Source organism: Eptatretus burgeri, chromosome 3 (genome assembly GCF_056783735.1).
Source record: "Eptatretus burgeri isolate ZD-2024b chromosome 3, Ebu_testis_v1, whole genome shotgun sequence".
NCBI lineage: Eukaryota > Metazoa > Chordata > Myxini > Myxiniformes > Myxinidae > Eptatretus > Eptatretus burgeri.
In genome coordinates this window covers 55,607,265-55,627,231 of record NC_140963.1, presented here as the reverse complement: position 1 = coordinate 55,627,231, position 19,967 = coordinate 55,607,265, and the positions used below count along the sequence as shown (strand labels likewise).

The 19,967-nt window shown below is 43.0% G+C and overlaps 1 protein-coding gene across 15 annotated transcripts in view; it reads left to right on the top strand.

Annotated features, from left to right (window-relative positions):
- The window catches only part of LOC147029952 (ADAMTS-like protein 1), a 545,848-nt gene extending 527,294 nt beyond the window's left edge, over positions 1-18,554 (top strand). For 11 of the 15 annotated variants that reach the window (XM_085873493.1, XM_085873499.1, XM_085873492.1 and 8 more), the window contains 3 exons: positions 10,687-10,796; positions 13,415-13,635; positions 17,143-18,554. In XM_085873493.1, the coding sequence (XP_085729619.1) occupies positions 10,687-10,796; positions 13,415-13,635; positions 17,143-17,252 (441 nt within the window). In that variant the 3' untranslated portion in view covers positions 17,253-18,554. Of the gene's footprint in view, positions 1-10,682; positions 10,797-13,414; positions 13,636-17,142 lie in introns of those variants that run through there. The other 4 variants (XM_085873506.1, XM_085873494.1, XM_085873505.1 and 1 more) reach the window with 4 other exon arrangements.
- Positions 18,555-19,967: the final 1,413 nt, after the last annotated feature.

Here is a 19,967-nt window from a genome sequence, read left to right as displayed (position 1 = left end):
GACGAAAGTCCGAGTCTTCAGGTCCTTGGTGTTTCCAGTCTTGCTCTATAGATGTGAGACTTGGACTCTGACCAAGGATCTGAGACGGAGACTTAATTCCTTTGATACTAGGTCTCTTCGGAGAATCCTTGGTTATCGCTGGTCAGATTTTGTGTCCAACGAGCGGTTGCTGAGAGAGACTCAGATGACATTTGTTACCTGCATGGTCCGTGAGCGTCAGTTGCGGCTGTATGGACATGTGGCTCGTTTTCCTGACGCTGATCCTGCTCACCAGATTCTCTCAGCGAGGGAGTCTCGTGAGTGGAGGAGGCCAATGGGCCGACCACGTGCCTCGTGGTTGCAGCAGGTTGACCAGCATCTCAAAGAGATGGGGATGGGCCTGGCATCTGCCTGGAGGAAGGCCAGACGGACGCCCCTGGAGTACCGGCGGAAAGTGGACGCAGTGACGCACTGTTCTGGCACATGCTCCCATACCTGACCTGACCTGATGAATAGGAATGGTGTAGTTTTATTCTCAAATATAACTGCAGTACCGCAGCTTTTCATTTGGCGTTCATAAGTCGACTTGTTTGTTGGTCGCAAGTGGGTTTATAACGAACGAAAAGTTTGTTTATATACGTAAGACAAATAACTAAAATCAATGATCTCACTCTTAACGCCACCATGTTTGGAAATTGTGTCGATTCCGTCACCAACTCTGTTACAACAGTGGAGGCCACCATATTTGTTTGGCACACAAAGGAGAATGGACAGGAGGGAGTGAGGATCATGGTTGGAGAGAGATCCGGTGGAAGCCGAGTGAGGGCAGTCAGACAGTCTTGCGTGGGGGGACAAGAAGTAGTCGATACGAAGGCTCGGAGTGGGACAGAAGTGAGAGAGGCAGGATCGGCGGTTGTAAGAGAAAGGCATTTACGGCTGGCTTTCCCTCGACGCGGTGAGGAAGACTGCACGATTCTTGTGTTCATGCTGAGGCGAATTGGCTCGTGTGGTGGAGCAAGACGCCTGCCATTGACTTTTGGCTGAATCGTGTGGGACCAGTCTCGAAGCCTCGTGCTGAGCCTTTGGGGGAAAGAGACGGCGCCATTCCGCAAAGCAGCGGCGTTGGTGATGGCGATCAACGAAAGAAGCTGCACGACATTCTCTGAGCCACGGTGTTGAGTATCGCCCCCCGAATTGCCTCCTGTCCATTTGCCTGCTCAGAGAGCGGCTGCGTGCCAATTTTGAGAGCATTTTTCCATGCAGGACGACATGATGGTTCGACCCCAAAGCTCATATAAGATCATTTCTGGACCCGAAGCTAAGTGTTAGAATATAGGAGGGATTTTTCGTTACTCATTTGCCCCCTTGTCTGCATTTAAGTCTGTGTGGAGGCGCCTCAAAATTCGATTTAGTTTTACCTCACGTTCCGTCTCATTATTACCCCGTTTTGAATTATCACCATTGTAAATATTTGATTGATTTTCATGAAACCCCATATTTAAGTTGCTTGTGTCTGTCTGTCTGTCTGTCATGGGGTTTGAGATGAACCCTCTTGTGAGTACAATCTGTGTGCGTCCGTCCTTTGCCACCCTCCATCCTCACATGCGCATTAATCTCCGAGGAACCAAACTGTAAGCCTTTCCGGGAGAACTGTTTGGCTGTTCGTCCAGGTGGGGGCAAAATCCCCTGGACACGACAATATTGCCTTGTGGGTCTATTTGCCAAAATAACAGGAAAAACAATTAATTTTTTATATGTTGATATCTTTTGTAGACTAGAAACTAATAAAGACAACAAGGATAACAAAAACGAGTGTATTTATGTTGACAGCAACCATTAATCCCACCACCATGTCAGGTCGGCCGAGGAAAGTTTGACCCAAGTCTTTCAAGCTGGTGCCGGTGATAGCTGAACATCTTAGAGGCGAGTGTGCGACGGGATGTCCAGTTTAACGTCCATTTGAAGGATGGCACACATATTGATTAATCACCTCCCTGCAGCAGACATGCACATTCTCTCGGCTGCTTACTCTGCCAATGATTTGGGGATACCGTACTGTGCATAACAAAGTTGGTTATAGTTGATCATTTTGGTAATTTTCAAAATTTTTGTACGTAACGAAAAAAAAACGACAGTTAAATTCTTGTTTTCAATTGTGACCAACATTGTGAAATAAACGGGACAGACTCGGTCTTCGTAAGTTTCATTAAAATGGCCCAAGTTATTCACACTCCCAAATGAACAACATTAATTTGTTCTCAAACTTTATTGTGAAAATTAAAGGATAAAGGAAAGTGTTATCATTACTATGATAAGTTTACTCTTGAAAATCTCTCGCACAAAAGGTTTAAAAAAACGCGATTGGTTTTTCGTTCTGAATTACACGCAACACATGACAGAAATCACCTTCACCCAGCACCCAGTGCTAACCAAGAGCATTCCAATGAGCATTCCATGTATTTTCAGTTCAGTGGGCCTAAAACATTAGGCCTGGAGGCCTTGCTGATTTTGCACTACCCAGGTTTGTTGCGTCAGATTTCCATTGGTTTTGTTTGGGTTGAGTGTTAATCATGATGAGGGACCCTGAAAAATCTAATCAAATGTCAAATCAAGCTGTAAGGTTTAATCAAGCCTGTTAGAATGCACGTTACATCCATCAAAACGCACGGTAATCAAGCGTTACTACGTAGTACGTAATCAAGCATTATGTTACGTAAATTACGAAAAGGAAAAAAAAAACTTCACCAAGTTTTTCAATGGCCCCGTGTAGGGGTTAAACAATCCATGGCCATGTGACAAATCAACTCGTTCTGATAAAACCATGGCGGAGGCTGACATGGATGAGAGGTTTCAAGTTAATTTTTGAATATGCACATTCTCTGTGTGTTTCATCTTTTAAGAGTGCTTTAAATGCGCATTTGCCAGTTAGCCCATTACTGGATTTTGTCGCAGGTTGTGACCACACTGATCATTCTTGACAGACGTATATATATATATATATATATATATATATATATATATATATATATATATATATATATATATATATATATATATATATATATATATATATATATATATATATATATATATTGTTACGGCTGTGGAAATTCGCATTACACCATAAAGGTCCATAGTTCAGTTAGATCGATAAGTCTGTGTTCAGTTAGATTTCTCCACCGTTGTTTAATGGGAATTATTCGTGTTAACAGGACTGTGATCCTTTGAGATAGTGGTTTTCTTTGACCATCGTTATTTTGGACCAACCACATTTCAACCACCACAACCACCTTCACAACGCCACCATCACAACAACCACGATCGCCTCAACCACCAACCACAACCACAACCACGCCTGCCTCTCAACATACCACGCCATCCTCATCATCTCAACCACAACGCCAACCACAATTACGCCAATCACCTAACCACCTTCCCCGCTACACCAACTGCCGATCCCCCTTCTCCACACACCAAATCGCAACCCTCTCTGCTCATAAAAACCGTCTCTACAAAGCGAAAGGAACAAGGGATTCTGAGAATGCCAAGGAAAAAGAACAAGGTATATCAGTGGCGCGCGGATTTCCCACCTATTTTTCCCACGCACTGCAAAGGGGACATCGTTCGTCATTGGTCGGTTCATAGGAGTGAGGGGCTGGAAATGGGTAACGCCTCCTTTCTGGAAGCTTCCCGCAGGAGCTGGAAGGGGGGGCGGAGCGATGAACAGGGAGGAGCGAGGCATTGGAACTGAGGAACGCCTCCTTTCTCGAAGCTTCCTGGAGGAGCTCGAAGGAGGGCGGAGCAAGAAGCCAGGAGGAATAAAAGGGTACGCAGAGCGCCAAGCGGACGGTCAGTCGTGTGTGAGTGTTGGTGGTTTCTTCTGGTGGTCTTCTTGGTTGGGATCTTCGGCTCATGGTGGCCTGTCTGTGGAGAAGCGATCCGTGGAACGACCCGTTCGTCGGAGCTCGCAGTCGGTGGGGAGTCTGGGCGTGGCACCAGGGATGCAGACTGGAGGCGCCGCTCTGCCAGCTCTGTCGCGCGAACCTGCGCGTTCATGTGAAGAGCACCGGAGAGAGCTTGCCGGCCCCGTGGAAGGCCCGAGTCAGCCGCGGCTATCCTAGCTGCCGTGGGGACAGGCTTCGCGGGTCGCCAAAGCCAGTGACCACGAGGGTGCAGTAACCTGCAACAGTCTCGTGGGACTCGTTCGGTCTGCCAAGTCCCACGTTATAAAGGCCCACGGGCCCAGTCTGACTCCCCTGTCTATGGGGGTGGTCTTTTTCCTGGGGTTTTGCTTTTGAATGCATGTTGTGGCGCCGTGTCTTGTAAGTAAAAACTGTGAAGTGACTAGATAATTGCTGATAGACGGTCGAAGTGTTTTCACCTTGCTCGTGTCTTGGTCCCCGTCCCATGCATGATTGTTTTACTGTATAAGTGTTTTTCATTGCAGCTAGGAGGATGGCTGTATATGTACCTGTGTGCTGTGTATAATAAATGTGCTGATTTAAATGTTAACCCGTTCATCGTGTCCTCTTTCCCTTATTGGAATGCCATCTCATATTGTGGAATATTAGTTGGGTTTTAAATACCCGTTAAATAGAATCGGATCCGGCGATGTCGGGCGACAATACCCGCTCGGTTATCTCAGAATGGAACGGACCACGGGAGCGGTTCGTGTCCAAGCCGACCTGCGTCGAGGTACGGTCTCCTGGTAGGCTACCCGCGCGAGTACTTAGGTATATCGATATTCGGCAATTGACCCTATTTTGCGCGGGTACAAAATTGTCTAGGCCGTGGTGAGATTAAGAACCCACCCGTGACAGGGTTCCGGCGTTGTTCCGGAAGGTCACGACTGAATTGTCCGTCCGGTGGGCGAGACGGCTGCCATTGGCTGACGCGGTCGATTGCACGGTGGGCGCGAATTCGTTACAATATATATATATATATATATATATATATATATATATATATATATATATATATATATATATATATATATATATATATATATATATATATTAGGGTGTTTCATTTTTTCTGAAGTGCAATAATTTTATCAGCACAGGTTTGCCTTTGAACCTTTCCTGTAAAAAGTGCTTCATGCAAAATCTTAGCGAAATGGGACCGTGTGAACAGGTCGCACACTTTTCAATGGTATGTTGACGTTTCTAGCAGCGTCTCGCGTAGCGAACGCTGCTCAAAGAGAGCTCAGCGTTGTTCATCTTCTTCTTGTTCTTCTTTTTGTGAAGACAAAACCTTAATCTCTTGGCCTCAGCTCTTGTATAGACAAGATCCGGATCTCCTTAAATACTGAGCACATGTACGGTGCCTTTTGAGAGCGTCTATCATGAACTTTTAAATATTGTTACGAATTTGGAATTCATTTGCACACAACATACAGGTTCCCTTAGTCATCTATGTCGATAATTGCATATCAATATGTCGATAGCAATACCGATATGTCGATATGTCGATAGCAGATACCGTTCTTCGGCTGCTGGACATGTATCAGATTGCTGACAAGATCATCGGTCTCTCATTTGATACGACTGCGTCCAACAGTGGCATGATTAGCGGAGCCTACACCATAATTGAACAGTCCCTTGGAAGACCTCTTCTTTGGCTGGCATGCCGACATCACATTCACGAGGTGGTACTGAAGAACACCTATGAACTCCTCTTCGGCTCTCCCCCAGGTCCCGACATTCCCCTCTTCAAACGATTCCGATGAAAATGGGACGTCTTGGACAAGACATCTGCCAGTACCCTCAGCAACGAACAACCCCTGGATGAGTGGAGCGAATCACAAAGGCTGAAGATGATAAACTTCCTCAGGAGAGTCATCCATGATGCAGCCCACCCAAGACAAGACTATCTCGAACTCCTTCAGCTCTCTCTTCTCTACCTAGGAGGATGGAGCAGAGATCTGCCTCGATTTAGGGCCCCTGGAGTCTACCATCAGGCGAGATGGATGGCAAAGGCTATTTATATCCTGAAGATTGCCCTGTTTTTGCAACAACTGGAGCTGACGAGTTCAGAAAAACGCGGAGTCCGACGACTGGCCCGTTTCGTCAGTCTCATTTACGTCAGATTCTGGCATGAGGCAGCTGTCCCAAACTGTGCACCGAAGAATGACCTGGAGTTCTTGGCGATTCTCCAGGTGTTTGTGGATAGAGAACTCGGGTCAACGGCAGAGAAGGCCCTCCAAAGGCACCTCTGGTACCTCTCAGAGCAAGGAGTGGCCCTAGCCTTCTTCGACGAACGAGTGTCTCCCAATGACCGGGCGGCCATGGTCAAGAACCTAAGCCGTCCAGCAACCTCGAAAGCACTCAAGAGACTTGAAAAGAAGAACTTCACTCTCCCTGACGGTCTTTCCAAATTGGTAACAGGGCGAACACTCGAGGCCATTGGGATCTTTGCTGGGAGGATGGTCACTACCCATAACGTGGAAGATGTTTTGCAAGATCCACGAACTCGAGCCACCGTCCGAGGCCTGTAGGTCACCAATGATGCAGCAGAGAGAGGAGTGGCACTGATACAAAAACTCTAAGCCCGAACCGAAGACGAGCAGCAGAAGCAGTTCCTCCTCAAAGTTGTTCATCATGACCGCAAGACCGTCAAGAGAACAAAGGCTGGAGTGACTGCTAAGTTCCCTCCTGCTCCTTGAGCCCAACGATTTGATTGCCCTGCTCTACTTGCATAATTGTTCTACATTTCTTTTTCATAATTTTTTTTGTTAATTTTCAGTTCAATAAACGTTCGTTGCAATTTTTTGTCTTCTCCTCCATTTGATTTTTTCGAAGTTTCACTGGAAATGTGGAATCTTGTCCAACTCTGGGACCAGTAAATATTGACGAATCAAACCAAATATTTGCCTAAAATATTTATGGGTCATAAGAAACAAGGGGACACCCCTTCTGACAATTTTCAACAAATTTCATTTTTTTACCACCATGAGTGAAACACCCTAATATATATATATATATATATATATATATATATATATATATATATATATATATATATATATATATATATATATATATATATATATACATATACATATATATATATACATATACATATATATATATATATACATATATACATATATATATATATATATATAGATATATATATATATATATATATATATATATATATATATATATATATATATATATATATATATACGTACTAGTGGGTTGTGCTTACACATTGTGCAAGCATACGAACCGTGCTTCCCCATTGTCTCGGGTTGCTCATCTGAATTTGATTTTTCATTTTTGTTTTTTTCATTTATTTATATTTTCATTAACAGATGCTTTCCGACGATTCTGTGATTTTTTTTCTTGTATACCGGCTTCGATATCCATCGGCACACACACAATCTCAGCTGTCTACTTCACAAAGAGGCACAAATAATCCATCTCTGACTTCCAGCTGACCACACCTCTTTGCTGCTCCTTGACAACTCTCCTCAAAAAAGTTATTTGTTATTGGCAATAAGGAAAGCTTTTATTTTACAAAATTGCTTTTGTATCAATATTGTTTTGATATTAATGTGTATTTTAGCAATTGAGATATGTATGGTATGCACTATGAATGATATATTGTTTGTTTCGAAGTGCACGTCACCCGAATGCCAATGTTTGTTTAGCTTGCCATTCCAATGATTCTCAAGTTGTGATGAAATATGGAATCACACAAGTTACCATCTTGTGGATTGCACATAAAGCTAACTATATGACTTGCATTGAAATAATCACTTATAGGTGTTTAAAATGTTGAGGCATGTTTGAAAATAATAAGTCACTCGTTGCTGATGTTAAAATAGACCATTCTTTAAAGTTTGGGTGCCAATCCTTTCAAGATTTTGTATCTCTTTGGTGGATCTATATTTTTTTGGATCTATAAATACAAGTACTGTCGGACCCTGCTTTTTCGCGGGGGATATGTTCCTGGGAAATGCCGTTAATGTCAAATCCACAAATGTTGGGGCATTGTTTCAATGGGAAAAAGGGGGGGTAGGTTCCCAGCGGTTCATGATTCACAAGGGAAAATCAAAAATCTCATGAAAAACTGCCAAAAACGCGAATGAAAATGCGGAAAAAAAAATCCACGAAATAAACCACAAATACACCCGCAAAAAACTGAAACAATGCGAAAAAATACCCAAAAACCCGCAAATACACCCGCTAAAAAAACCGAAAAAATGCAAAAAAAAAATAATAACACAAATACACCCACGAAAAACCGCGAATACACCCGTGACACCCCCGAAAAACCGCGAATACGCCCACTAAAAACCTTGAATACACTCACGAAAAACCGCGAATACGCCCACTAAAAACCTTGAATACACTCACGAAAAACCGCGAATACGCCCACTAAAAACCTTGAATACACTCGCGAAAAACCGCGAAAAACCGCGAATACGCCCGGGAAAAACCGCGAATACGCCCACAAAAAACTGCGAATACGCCCGGAAAAACCGCGAATACACCCGCAAAAACCCGCGAAAAACCATGAATATGCCCAAGAAAAAACGCGAATACGCCCACTAAAAACCTTGAATACACTCGCGAAAAACCGCGAAAAACCGCGAATACGCCCGGGAAAAACCGCGAATACGCCCACAAAAAACTGCGAATACGCCCGGAAAAACCGCGAATACACCCGCAAAAACCCGCGAAAAACCATGAATATGCCCAAGAAAAAACGCGAATACGCCCATGAAAAACCACGAATACACTCGCCAAAAACCACGAATACGCCCGCGAAAAACTGCGAATACGCCCACTAAAAACCTTGAATACGCCCGCGAAAAACCGCGAATACACCCGCGAAAAACCGTGAATACACCCGCGAAAAACTGCGAATACACCTGCGAAAAACCGCGAATACGCCCACTAAAAACCGCGAATACGCCCACTAAAAACTGCGAATACACCCGCGAAAAACCGCGAATAGACCCGCGAAAAACTGTGAATACACCCGCGAAAAACTGCGAATACACCCGCGAAAAACCGCGAATACGCCCACGAAAAACCCCGAATACGCCCACTAAAAACCTCGAATACGTCCGCGAAAAACCGCGACTACACCCGCAAAAAACCGCGAATACGCCCACGAAAAACCCCGAATACGCCCACTAAAAACCTCGAATACGTCCGCGAAAAACCGCGACTACACCCGCAAAAAACCGCGAATACATCCGCGAAAAACTGCGAATACACCCGCGAAAAACCGCGAATACTCCCGCGAAAAACCGCGAATACACCCATGAAAAACTGCGAAGACGCCCACAAAAAACCGCGAATACACCCATGAAAAACCGCGAATACGCCCACGAAAAACCGTGAATATGCCCACGAAAAACCACGAATACGCCCGCGAAAAACCGCAAATATGCCCACTAAAAACTTTGAATACACCGGCGAAAAACCGCGAATACGCCCACGAAAAAATTTGAATACACCCGCGAAAAACCGCGAATACGCCCACTAAAAACTTTGAATACACCCGCGAAAAACCGGAATACGCCCACGAAAACCGCGAATACACCCGCGATAAACCGGAATACGCCCACGAATACCGCGAATACGCCCACGAGAAACCGCGAATACGCCCAATAAAAACCTTGAATACACTCACGCAAAACCTCGAATACACCCACTAAAAACTTTGAATACACTCGCGAAAAACCGCGAATACAGCCGTGAAATCCGCGAATACACCCGCGAAAAACCGCGAATACATCTGCGAAAAACCGTGAGTACGCCCTCGAAAAACTGCGAATACGCCCTCGAAAAACCGCGAATACATCCACAAAAACCATGGATACGCCCACGAAAACCGTGAATACACCCACGAAAACCGCGAATATACCCACGAAAAACCGTGAATATAACCGCGAATATGCCCGGGAAAACGTCAAAAAACTGTGAATATGCAAAGCACAGGGCTGAGAATGTAGAAACTGGTTGCATTTTATCAATCTCATCCACGTGGGGTCCACGAATAGTGGATCCCCGAATAGTGAATCTGTGAATAGAGGGGTCCGACAGTACATGCAAAGAACTTTTACACAAAAGGAGGCGGCCATTACCCCACCATCCTTCGACTTGGAGGAGGGGTGGAGGGATGATGAGTGCAGAGAACAGACGTAAGCAGGGTGATATATATCCCAATATAAGCGTGTGTCGATAATCTCTCTCTCTCACACACACACACATACACACACACACACACACACACACACACACACACACACACACACACACACACACAATAATTATTTTTTAAATTAGGGATGGGGTGGGATGAAAGAGGTTATAGAGTGAGGAATGAACACTGACAGCACATTCATTTTTTGATGAGACCCTCCCACAGACATCACAATCACTACACAAAACAAACTACCAGTCCTGCCAATAATATTTATATTTTAATTTGATGGTGCTTTATGAGCTCATATGAGAGATATTTGTGCTGTGGATTGGATTCAAGTGGTCTGCAAACACAAAGCTAGTGAGCTAAGTGACGTGTGCATTTGTTACGTGTGTGTGTGTGTGTGTGTGTGTGTGTGTGTGTGTGTGTGTGTGTGTGTGTGTGTGTGTGTGTGTGTGTGTGTGTGTGTGTGTGTGTGTGTGTGTGTGTGTGTACTTGTGTGCGTGCATGCATGTATGTGTGCGTGTTTTGAGACAGTGCACAAGCCAATGTGTGGGGCCCGAGCTGGGAAGCCAGTACCGCCAAGTACTCTGCTTTTTTCCCAATGGAACTGCTGCTCCAGACGTCCTTTGTGACCCAAAAATAAGGTGCATTCTTGTTGCTGCGATGGTGACTTGCAGTAAAACGTGATAAAAGCAAAACATCTCGGAGCAATAACAGCATATCCATGTCCATAAAAGTTTTGTGAATCTGGTGAAGTGCCTCGTTTGTAAGTGTTCATCATATATTTGAAGCAGATATCATAGCAGCTGTTTCTAGAGCTTGTTCAGAAGTTTACCACCATCACTTTACTGGAAGTTTATTGAATACTAGCAGGGACCTATGGAACTGAACACCCTTCCTTTATTTGGGTGGTGTATCGGCAACGAAGCGCTACCTCGCATGCTCCTGGAAGTTTATGTTTACTGACAACAACCTCGCATTGATTTTAGTCATCCACACACTTATTGCCAAAAAAATAATGTTATGAATTTGTTTTATTCAAACGTAAATTGCAGTCACTTATTATATCAATGGTGATTTTAAAATATATAAATTTATTTACAGAAGTGAGACTCATGGAAGAGTAAGGTAGATCTGACAGTGGAACAAACATCAAGGGAATGACCGAGGAAAGAGATGAAGGGTTAGAAGCACTGAAACTAGCAAGTCACTTCATTTGGTTTGGAAAGGTTAATGGTGGTAATAAATATCATGGGTCAGAATTGCAGATGACAAGCGATGGTGGTGCACTGCTTGCTTGAAGCCCTGGAGGGAAGAGTGAGACAGAAAGCCTCTGCAAAGTAGTTTCATAGATGGGAGAAACGAGGTAAATTAAATTTAAAAAAAGAGTTGAGGTGTGTAATCAGCCTGGGTTTTGGAAATTCAACCAGGAGGGGGATATTGGAAAAAACGCATGCATCCTGGATGCAATCGGGATGGTGTGAGGACTGAGAGAAAGCAGAGGGAGCAATATTGGAGAACAAGCGGTTTAAATAAAAACACAACAACCACTGACATGCCTGCAATGTGAAAGCAACAGACCTTGTGCTCGGGCTTCTTCACAGGATATTCCATTCATTTGAGAGCTTTAGATTCCACAGAATCCAGGAGACAGATGTAATGCTGGAGTGCCATAGTGGAGAGCAGTACTCCATTGAGCTATGAACAAAGGCTTTTTAGACTGTGAGTAACTGATTTTCTCAGGAAAGACTTGGATCGACAGAGGATTCCCAATCTGCATCTGGCTTTGGAGGCCAGCTTTACGATCATATGGTCAGTCCAGGAAAAATCATGTTTGATAGTGAGGCCTTGAAGTTCAAGAGGCTGAACCTTTTCCAGTGGATGATGAAGAAAATAAAGAGGTGCCTAGATGGGTTTGTTTGATGATTCATCTAGAGCGATAGGGTCAGACTGTGAAATTGAAGGACATGTTGCATTTATCAGACCAGAGTGAAATTGTTTACAGAGAGAGAGAGAGAGAGAGAGAGAGAGAGAGAGAGAGAGAGAGAGAGAGAGAGAGAGAGAGAGAGAGAGAGAGAGAGGACACACACACACACACACACACACACACACACACACACACACACACACACACACACACACACACACACAGACACACAGACATGTGGCTGCTGTTTTCCTAGCAGAGGGATGGGGGTACTGTACGACACAATGTCGAGTCATCTGAAAAAGGAAGAAAGGGTTTCCAGGTCATTGGAGAGCTTATTAATCAGAGGTCATGAATATAGATACATATATAATATACACTCGGTCCAAAACATTGCCTTGGGGAAGTCCAGTCTCCACTGGGAGAGGGGAGGAGAAGGTTCCATTGATGGCAACACGTTGACTGCATGAGTGGAAGAAGTCAGAAATTCAGGAATGAAGGTGGCCATTTATGCCATTGGTAGAGAGGTTGGCAAGCAAAGCAGGATGCCAGACTGTGTCGAATGCCCAAGATGTGTCCAGGAAGACGAGCCTTACCTGTTGTTTGAGATTGAGGGCATCCATCCATTGCTAAGGGAGGAGCAGAAGCATGTCTATGGTGTAGTGACTAGGATTGAATCCAAACTGATAGTCAGAGATTACACTCATCTTTAGTGAGAATAGTAAAGGCTTGACATCAGAAGCAATGATGGATTCCATGTCTGCTTCTAATTGGAAGCAAGCTCACTGATCTATAGTTTGTAGGGTCTGTCTTTGCACCCTTCCCAAGGATGGGACCCCGTGATGTTAGCTGACTTCAGTGCAGAGGGAAGGTGGCCAATGGAGGACAGACTGAATCGGGCAGATTGAAGGAGCGAGAAACGGCAGAGCAGGATTTGAGAACGTAGGCACGAATGCTATCTCATCCCGTTGCCAAAGCAGGGTCAAGGCTAGACAGAATTTTCTCTATCTTCTCAGGTGAGGACAACAGATTCCAGTATATAGTGGGTATATCAGTGTACGTTGTGGACAGAACACGGTGGGATGGGTGCATGAGATCTGGAGGCAAAGACAGAGTTTAAAGTTTCTGTCTTTTTTTCAGGCAGAATCTGGAATAATGCCGTTTGAGGTGTGGGATGCCATTGAGGGGGAGCATTCACCAGATATTTTAATTGACTTGGCATTACTGTTGAATGCCGATAGAAGCTTTCATTTGCTAATCCTGTGTAGAATTTTATAATCCATCGGTTATTGACTAGAAATAAACTGACAATAAAAAAATGCATCATTGTCCCAGGCCAGGCAGGATGCAGAACTGCTCGCTTTCACTTTGCAATGTGAAGTGGTATACAGGGCACTGGGCAGAGTGTACAGCATCATGCGGCATGCACGGTTTTCAGTCCCGGCACGTAGTGTGCGCTTACTTGTGGCCTGGACGCGCATCACCAGACCACCTGTGCACGTGGACGGCCAAGCCTCAGACATGGCGACGATGCAACATTGTGCCGTGCATGGAAAGTGAGTCATTCATGAACTCCACATGATGCTTTATTGCCCTCACCAAAGGAGAGGGGATTGCATTTGGGTTGCCTACCAAGTTGCCGACTAAGTTGCCTACCAAGTACTCTACCAAGTTGCCGACTAAGTTGCCTACCAAGTACTCTACCAAGTTGCCTACTAAGTTGCCTACCAAGTACTCTACCAAGTTGCCTTCTACTTTGTTCTGTTTTGCCAAGTGTCGCTCCATGAGTGATTTTTCATTTGTCTGTTTCTTTATCTGTTTGTCCGCACAGAATGTGCTAACGTAGGCCACACATGCCACCTGGTGGTAGCCAGTATAAAATGTTCTCTTTTTTTTTTTCAACCGAGTACGTCCACAAAGTATGTTCAATTGGAATGTGAGTACCTGTAAAAGTATGTATGATTTAGAATGTAAGTATATCTATAAAGTATGTACAATTAGAATGTGAGTACCTGTAAAAGTATGTATGATTTAGAATGTAAGTATATCTATAAAGTATGTACAATTAGAATGTGAGTACCTGTAAAAGTATGTATGATTTAGAATGTAAGTATATCTATAAAGTATGTACAATTCGAATGTGAGTACCTGTAAAAGTATGTATGATTTCGAATGTAAGTATATCTATAAAGTATGTACAATTAGAATGTGAGTACCTGTAAAAGTATGTATGATTTAGAATGTAAGTATATCTATAAAGTATGTACAATTCGAATGTGAGTACCTGTAAAAGTATGTATGATTTAGAATGCAAGTATATCTATAAAGTATGTACAATTGGAATGTAAGTATATCTATAAAGTATGTATGATTTAGAATGTAAGTATATCTATAAAATATGTATGATTTAGAATGTAAGTATATCGATAAAGTATGTACAATTGGAATGTAAGTATATCTATAAAGTATGTATGATTTAGAATGTAAGTATATCTATAAAGTATGTATGATTTAGAATGTAAGTATATCGATAAAGTATGTACAATTCGAATGTAAGTATATCTATAAAGTATGTATGATTTAGAATGTAAGTATATCTATAAAGTATGTATGATTTAGAATGTAAGTATATCTATAAAGTATGTACAATTCGAATGTAAGTATATCTATAAAGTATGTACAATTCGAATGAAAGTATATCTATAAAGTATGTACAATTCGAATGTGAGTACCTGTAAAAGTATGGATGATTTAGAATGCAAGTATATCTATAAAGTATGTACAATTATAATGTGAGTACCTGAAAAGTATGTATGATTTAGAATGTAAGTATATCTATAAAGTATGTACAATTCGAATGTAAGTATATCTATAAAGTATGTACAATTCGAATGTAAGTATATCTATAAAGTATGTACAATTCGAATGTAAGTATATCTATAAAGTATGTATGATTTAGAATGTAAGTATATCCATAAAGTATGTACAATTCGAATGTGAGTACCTGTAAAAGTATGTATGATTTAGAATGCAAGTATATCTATAAAGTATGTACAATTCGAATGTGAGTACCTGTGAATGTATGATTTAGAATGTAAGTATATCTATAAAGTATGTACAATTTGAATGTAAGTATATCAATAAAGTAGGTACAATTCGAATGTAAGTATATCTATAAAGTATGTACAATTCAAATGTAAGTATATCTATAAAGTATGTAGAATTCGAATGTGAAAACAGCAATAACATGTACAATTAGAATGTTAGTACGTCTATAGAATTCAGACTATTTAAACCACACAAGACAAGTCTGGGCAAGGGTATGCAATCTTTGATTCGGTGAGGTCAGGTATGGAAGCACGCGCCGAAGCAACACGTCACTGTGTCCACTTTCCGCCGGTACTCCAGGGGCCTCCCTCTGGCCATCCCCCAGACATATGCCTGGCACATCCCCATCTCCTTGAGATGCTGATCAACCTGCTGCAACCATGACTTAAGTCGTTTGCCCATTGGCCTCCTCCACTCATGAGGCTCCCTCGCTGAGAGAATCTGATGAGCAGGATCAGCATCAGGAAAACGAGCCACACGTCCATAAAGACGCAGCTGACGCTCACGGACTATGCAGGTAACAAATCTCATTTGAGTCTCTCTCAGAAAACACTCGTTGGACACAAAGTCCAACCAGCGATAGCCAAGGATTCTCCGAAGAGACCTGGTACCAAATGAGTTGTCTTCATCTCAGATCCTTTGTAAGCCTGGTGTTGGCTTACTGGTTAGGGTGGCTGGCTTAGGATCTTCGGATCCTTAGTTTGAGTCCCACTTGCCACAGAATTAACACCAGGTGGAGTTGACTCAGCATGTCATCCTTCTGAGGTCGGTGAAGTGAGTACAAGTGTACTGGTATCGGGGCACGGCATCATTGGCACAGCTGTGCCCAAACAAAATGATAGCTACCTGGAAGCCAAGCTGCCATATGCAAGAAGAAGAAGAAGATCCTTTGTCAGGGTCCATAGAGCAGGACTGGAAGCACTAAGGACCTGTAGACTCGGACTTTCGTCCTGAATCTTTGATTACCTGTTCTATTTCCATTTGGGTTGATGTTATTGGTCCTCCTATTTGAGCACATTCTCTCATGATGCTGGGATCCCAGATTGAAAATCCCACATATTGTTGATGTGTTTTTCCAATGTCTCCTAATGTCCTTATCCTATATGTACAATGTCCCTCGACACTAACAAAAATTATCTTTTCCATTTTTGCATGCACTGTATTTATTTGATCGAATGAATTAGCACAGGAAAAGTCAGAGTGCACCAATTTCTTGCTCCTAAATTGTCTGTAGCATTGTCTTTGTTCAATTCCTGACAGAATTGGATCCAACTGCAAGCTATCCGACTGATGTTTTGCAGGCAGAGAATCGCAGCCTGAAGTGCATCACCCTTTTAATCGGATGATAAGCTGGCTGTCCCTTCTCAGCATTTTCTTGTGGATGTTAAAGACCCACAGTATTTTTCAAAAAAAAATGTAAACCAATGGGAGTTAGTACCTTGGTCGATTTTTAAATTCCTGCCCTAATCTATTCAGCACTGTAAAAGCGACACAGCCTCACTGAAGTGATGATGTGAGCAGTAAGCATCATGTCTCTGAATCCAGGCCAAATATTAATTTGTTCGATCGATATAGTTCAACATCCAGAGTGTTTTGCATCGCACAATGTTCTCCACTCTTCTTTGGCTGCGACCAAATTTTGGCGATGCACCCTCCAAAATGAAGCAACATTTTTACATATTTTTGAAATGGAGAAGTTTGGTTTCTACCAACAAGCGATTTAATTGACCTAATTGAAATAATAATTAGCTTTCACACTTCTGCAATGGCACAGATGCATTATTTTCACCACTTAGGTTCATACTTTAAGCTTATAGAAATCTCGCTCTTCAATGAGTCAATAACAATATATATTTATTTTTTTTAAACCATACTTTACGAATATTTCAGTTGTATTTAAAATTTTACAGCTAAATATGACTGTCTACCTTCCCATCTCTTTCCCTATGCTTCAGCATCAGACTGCAGAGACAGCAGCCATTATTGCGAGACAGTGCGAAGACTCCTGCTCTGCCAGCTTTCAAGCTATCGTGCCCGTTGCTGCCAGGCATGTCACGGTGCCTAACCCAATTCCTGATGTTTCTGTGTCCGAGACAGCAAGCGCACCAAAAACCTTTTACCCACAAGGCATGCAATGACAAGAATGGTAGAAATCACAGCCGCGCTAACCCTTGGCGTAATTACGGTATTCAAAGAAGAAGACCCAGTGACAATTCCACCAATGGGCACACTGTTCCGATGACCTCAGTTGCCTGAATTTTGCATGATTTTGTCCAAACAGAAAATGCTGTTGCGTCAAAACTTGTCAACACCAACAATTCCAGCTCAAAACAAATACCTGGGCATTGAACAGATTTTCATAGGAATGCCTTTGTTGGGGAAGAGGACTGCATGAGGAGGATGGTTCAGGCTCATTGTGGAGGTTGTTCATAAATCACATGCAGTACAAAGATCTTAGGAAACATCAGCGACACTGATTAGTTGGACATTGGTAGACGTTGGTCAAATGCAGTATGTTGAATGGAATTTGAAGGTAGCATTCCAGCATCATGAGATAAATGCCATCATGGGAGGCCGCAATGGCCCAACTTTCTCCTTGAGAATGTATGTATGTATTACATCCATCAAGCAAAGGTGAAAGGGCATGTGGGTGACTCTTTCACCAACATTTACTGGTACATGGTTGGGCAAAATTACATCAATATTCCGGTTGAAATAGAAAATTTTGTTGCCGTCACAGAGACGTTTTATCCACAGTCTTCAAAAAGTGCCATTCCAACAACCAACTGCATAACATAAGTTTCTTCTCGATTGTTCAAGCCAATTGTATGTTCACCTCCATGACTTATTTTGTGGAACTCTTTGAGGCGATTCACTCTGTCTTACTTTCTGCTTTTCTGTCACCCTCACTGTTTCAATTAAATATGGGGCATCGTTTGAAATTGCCTGCTATACCATCAGTCAGACGAGACTGTCAAAAAAACCCTCATAAAGTGAACATTCAAGATACTGAACAAATAACCAAGACTGAAGAGATTATACTGGGGGTCAGAGGAATCTTTCCCACCTTACTTTACATTACACGATATGCAGCTGTCCAGAGCGCTAGTCGTGGGAATTATCCAAACAGGCAAGGACGTACATCTTCTAAAAGTTAGGCTTTTTACAAGTTTCTGAAAGCTCATGCAGTATCTGTCTCGATCTCTCTCTCTCTCTCGATCTCTCTCTCTCTCTCTCTCTCTCTCTCTCTCTCTCTCTCTCTCTCTCTCTCTCTCTCTCTCTCTCTCGATCTCTCGATCTCTCGATCTCTCGATCTCTCGATCTCTCGATCTCTCGATCTCTCGATCTCTCGATCTCTCGATCTCTCGATCTCTCGATCTCTCTCTCGATCTCTCGATCTCGATCTCTCGATCTCTCGATCTCTCGATCTCTCTCTCGATCTCTCTCTCGATCTCTCTCTCGATCTCTCTCTCGATCTCTCTCTCGATCTCTCTCTCGATCTCTCTCTCGATCTCTCTCTCGATCTCTCTCTCGATCTCTCTCTCGATCTCTCTCTCGATCTCTCTCTCGATCTCTCTCTCGATCTCTCTCTCGATCTCTCTCGATCTCTCTCGATCTCTCTCTCGATCTCTCTCTCTCTCGATCTCTCTCTCTCTCTCGATCTCTCTCTCTCTCGATCTCTCTCTCTCTCTCGATCTCTCTCTCTCTCGATCTCTCTCTCTCTCTCGATCTCTCTCTCTCTCTCTCTCTCTCTCTCTCTCTCTCTCTCTCTCTCTCTCTCTCTCTCTCTCACACACACACACACACACACACACACACACACACACACACACACACACACACACACACACACACACCATGCACTTATTTGTAGACAGACACCGAGCAACTTGACATTGTATAAGCACAGCAGTTTACCTTGGGGGAAGTTATTTGCTGGATTACTTCCTGGGAAGTTACACACTTTTCCAGTGGCACCTTTTGCTCCACAGTCAGCAGGGCATTTTTAGGGAGAAATCTCCCTTCCCAAGGGATGCGAACATGGAGGTTTTATCTGTGCTCTCTGCTCGAAATCGGGAGAATCAAGCCAGGAAGCAGCACATACCATTTTTACAGTCTTTGGAGACCTGCAGACCATGTGGACCTCCCAGACTCGTTGGGAACTCTCTACCACGACACCGTGGAGTTTGGTTGGTGTTGTGCACTGGTATAAACTGTTGTCTGGTACTGTAAATGAGATATTTTCTGATGTGTGGGATATTGTGCTATTGTCTGATTATGAGCTTTGTGCTTATTTGGAAATGCTACACCTTTTCACCGAAATTCCAAATTGGTGCATGATCAGTATCAGCGAAAGTTCGAAGCCACCCCACTTATCTGCTAAACGAGCACACTTGCATTGGATGCAGTTTGTTTTTTTTTTAAGCTATATTACACGATTCCCTGCAAGTTTTATTTCCAAGCACAATATCTAAATCCATGCTGTTTACGGAAAAACAAAAGCTCAATAAAGCAAACTATGCTGTCACATGTTCCAGATTCACTTTTTGCTTTTTACATCTGCCACAGAAGGTGAAGGAGGTTATGTTTTTACCCCTTTCTGTCCGTTTGTTACTTGCAAAATTGATGATTTTTACGGAAATTGGTTAGTCGATTTTGTTATTCTGACTCTGTATGTCTGTCTGTTTATCTGTCTGTTTATCGCCTTCAGGTCACAATTCTAAACTGATCGTCATGAAACTTTACCAAGTTGTAGAGGTAGTCTCAGCTGAGAAGCGGA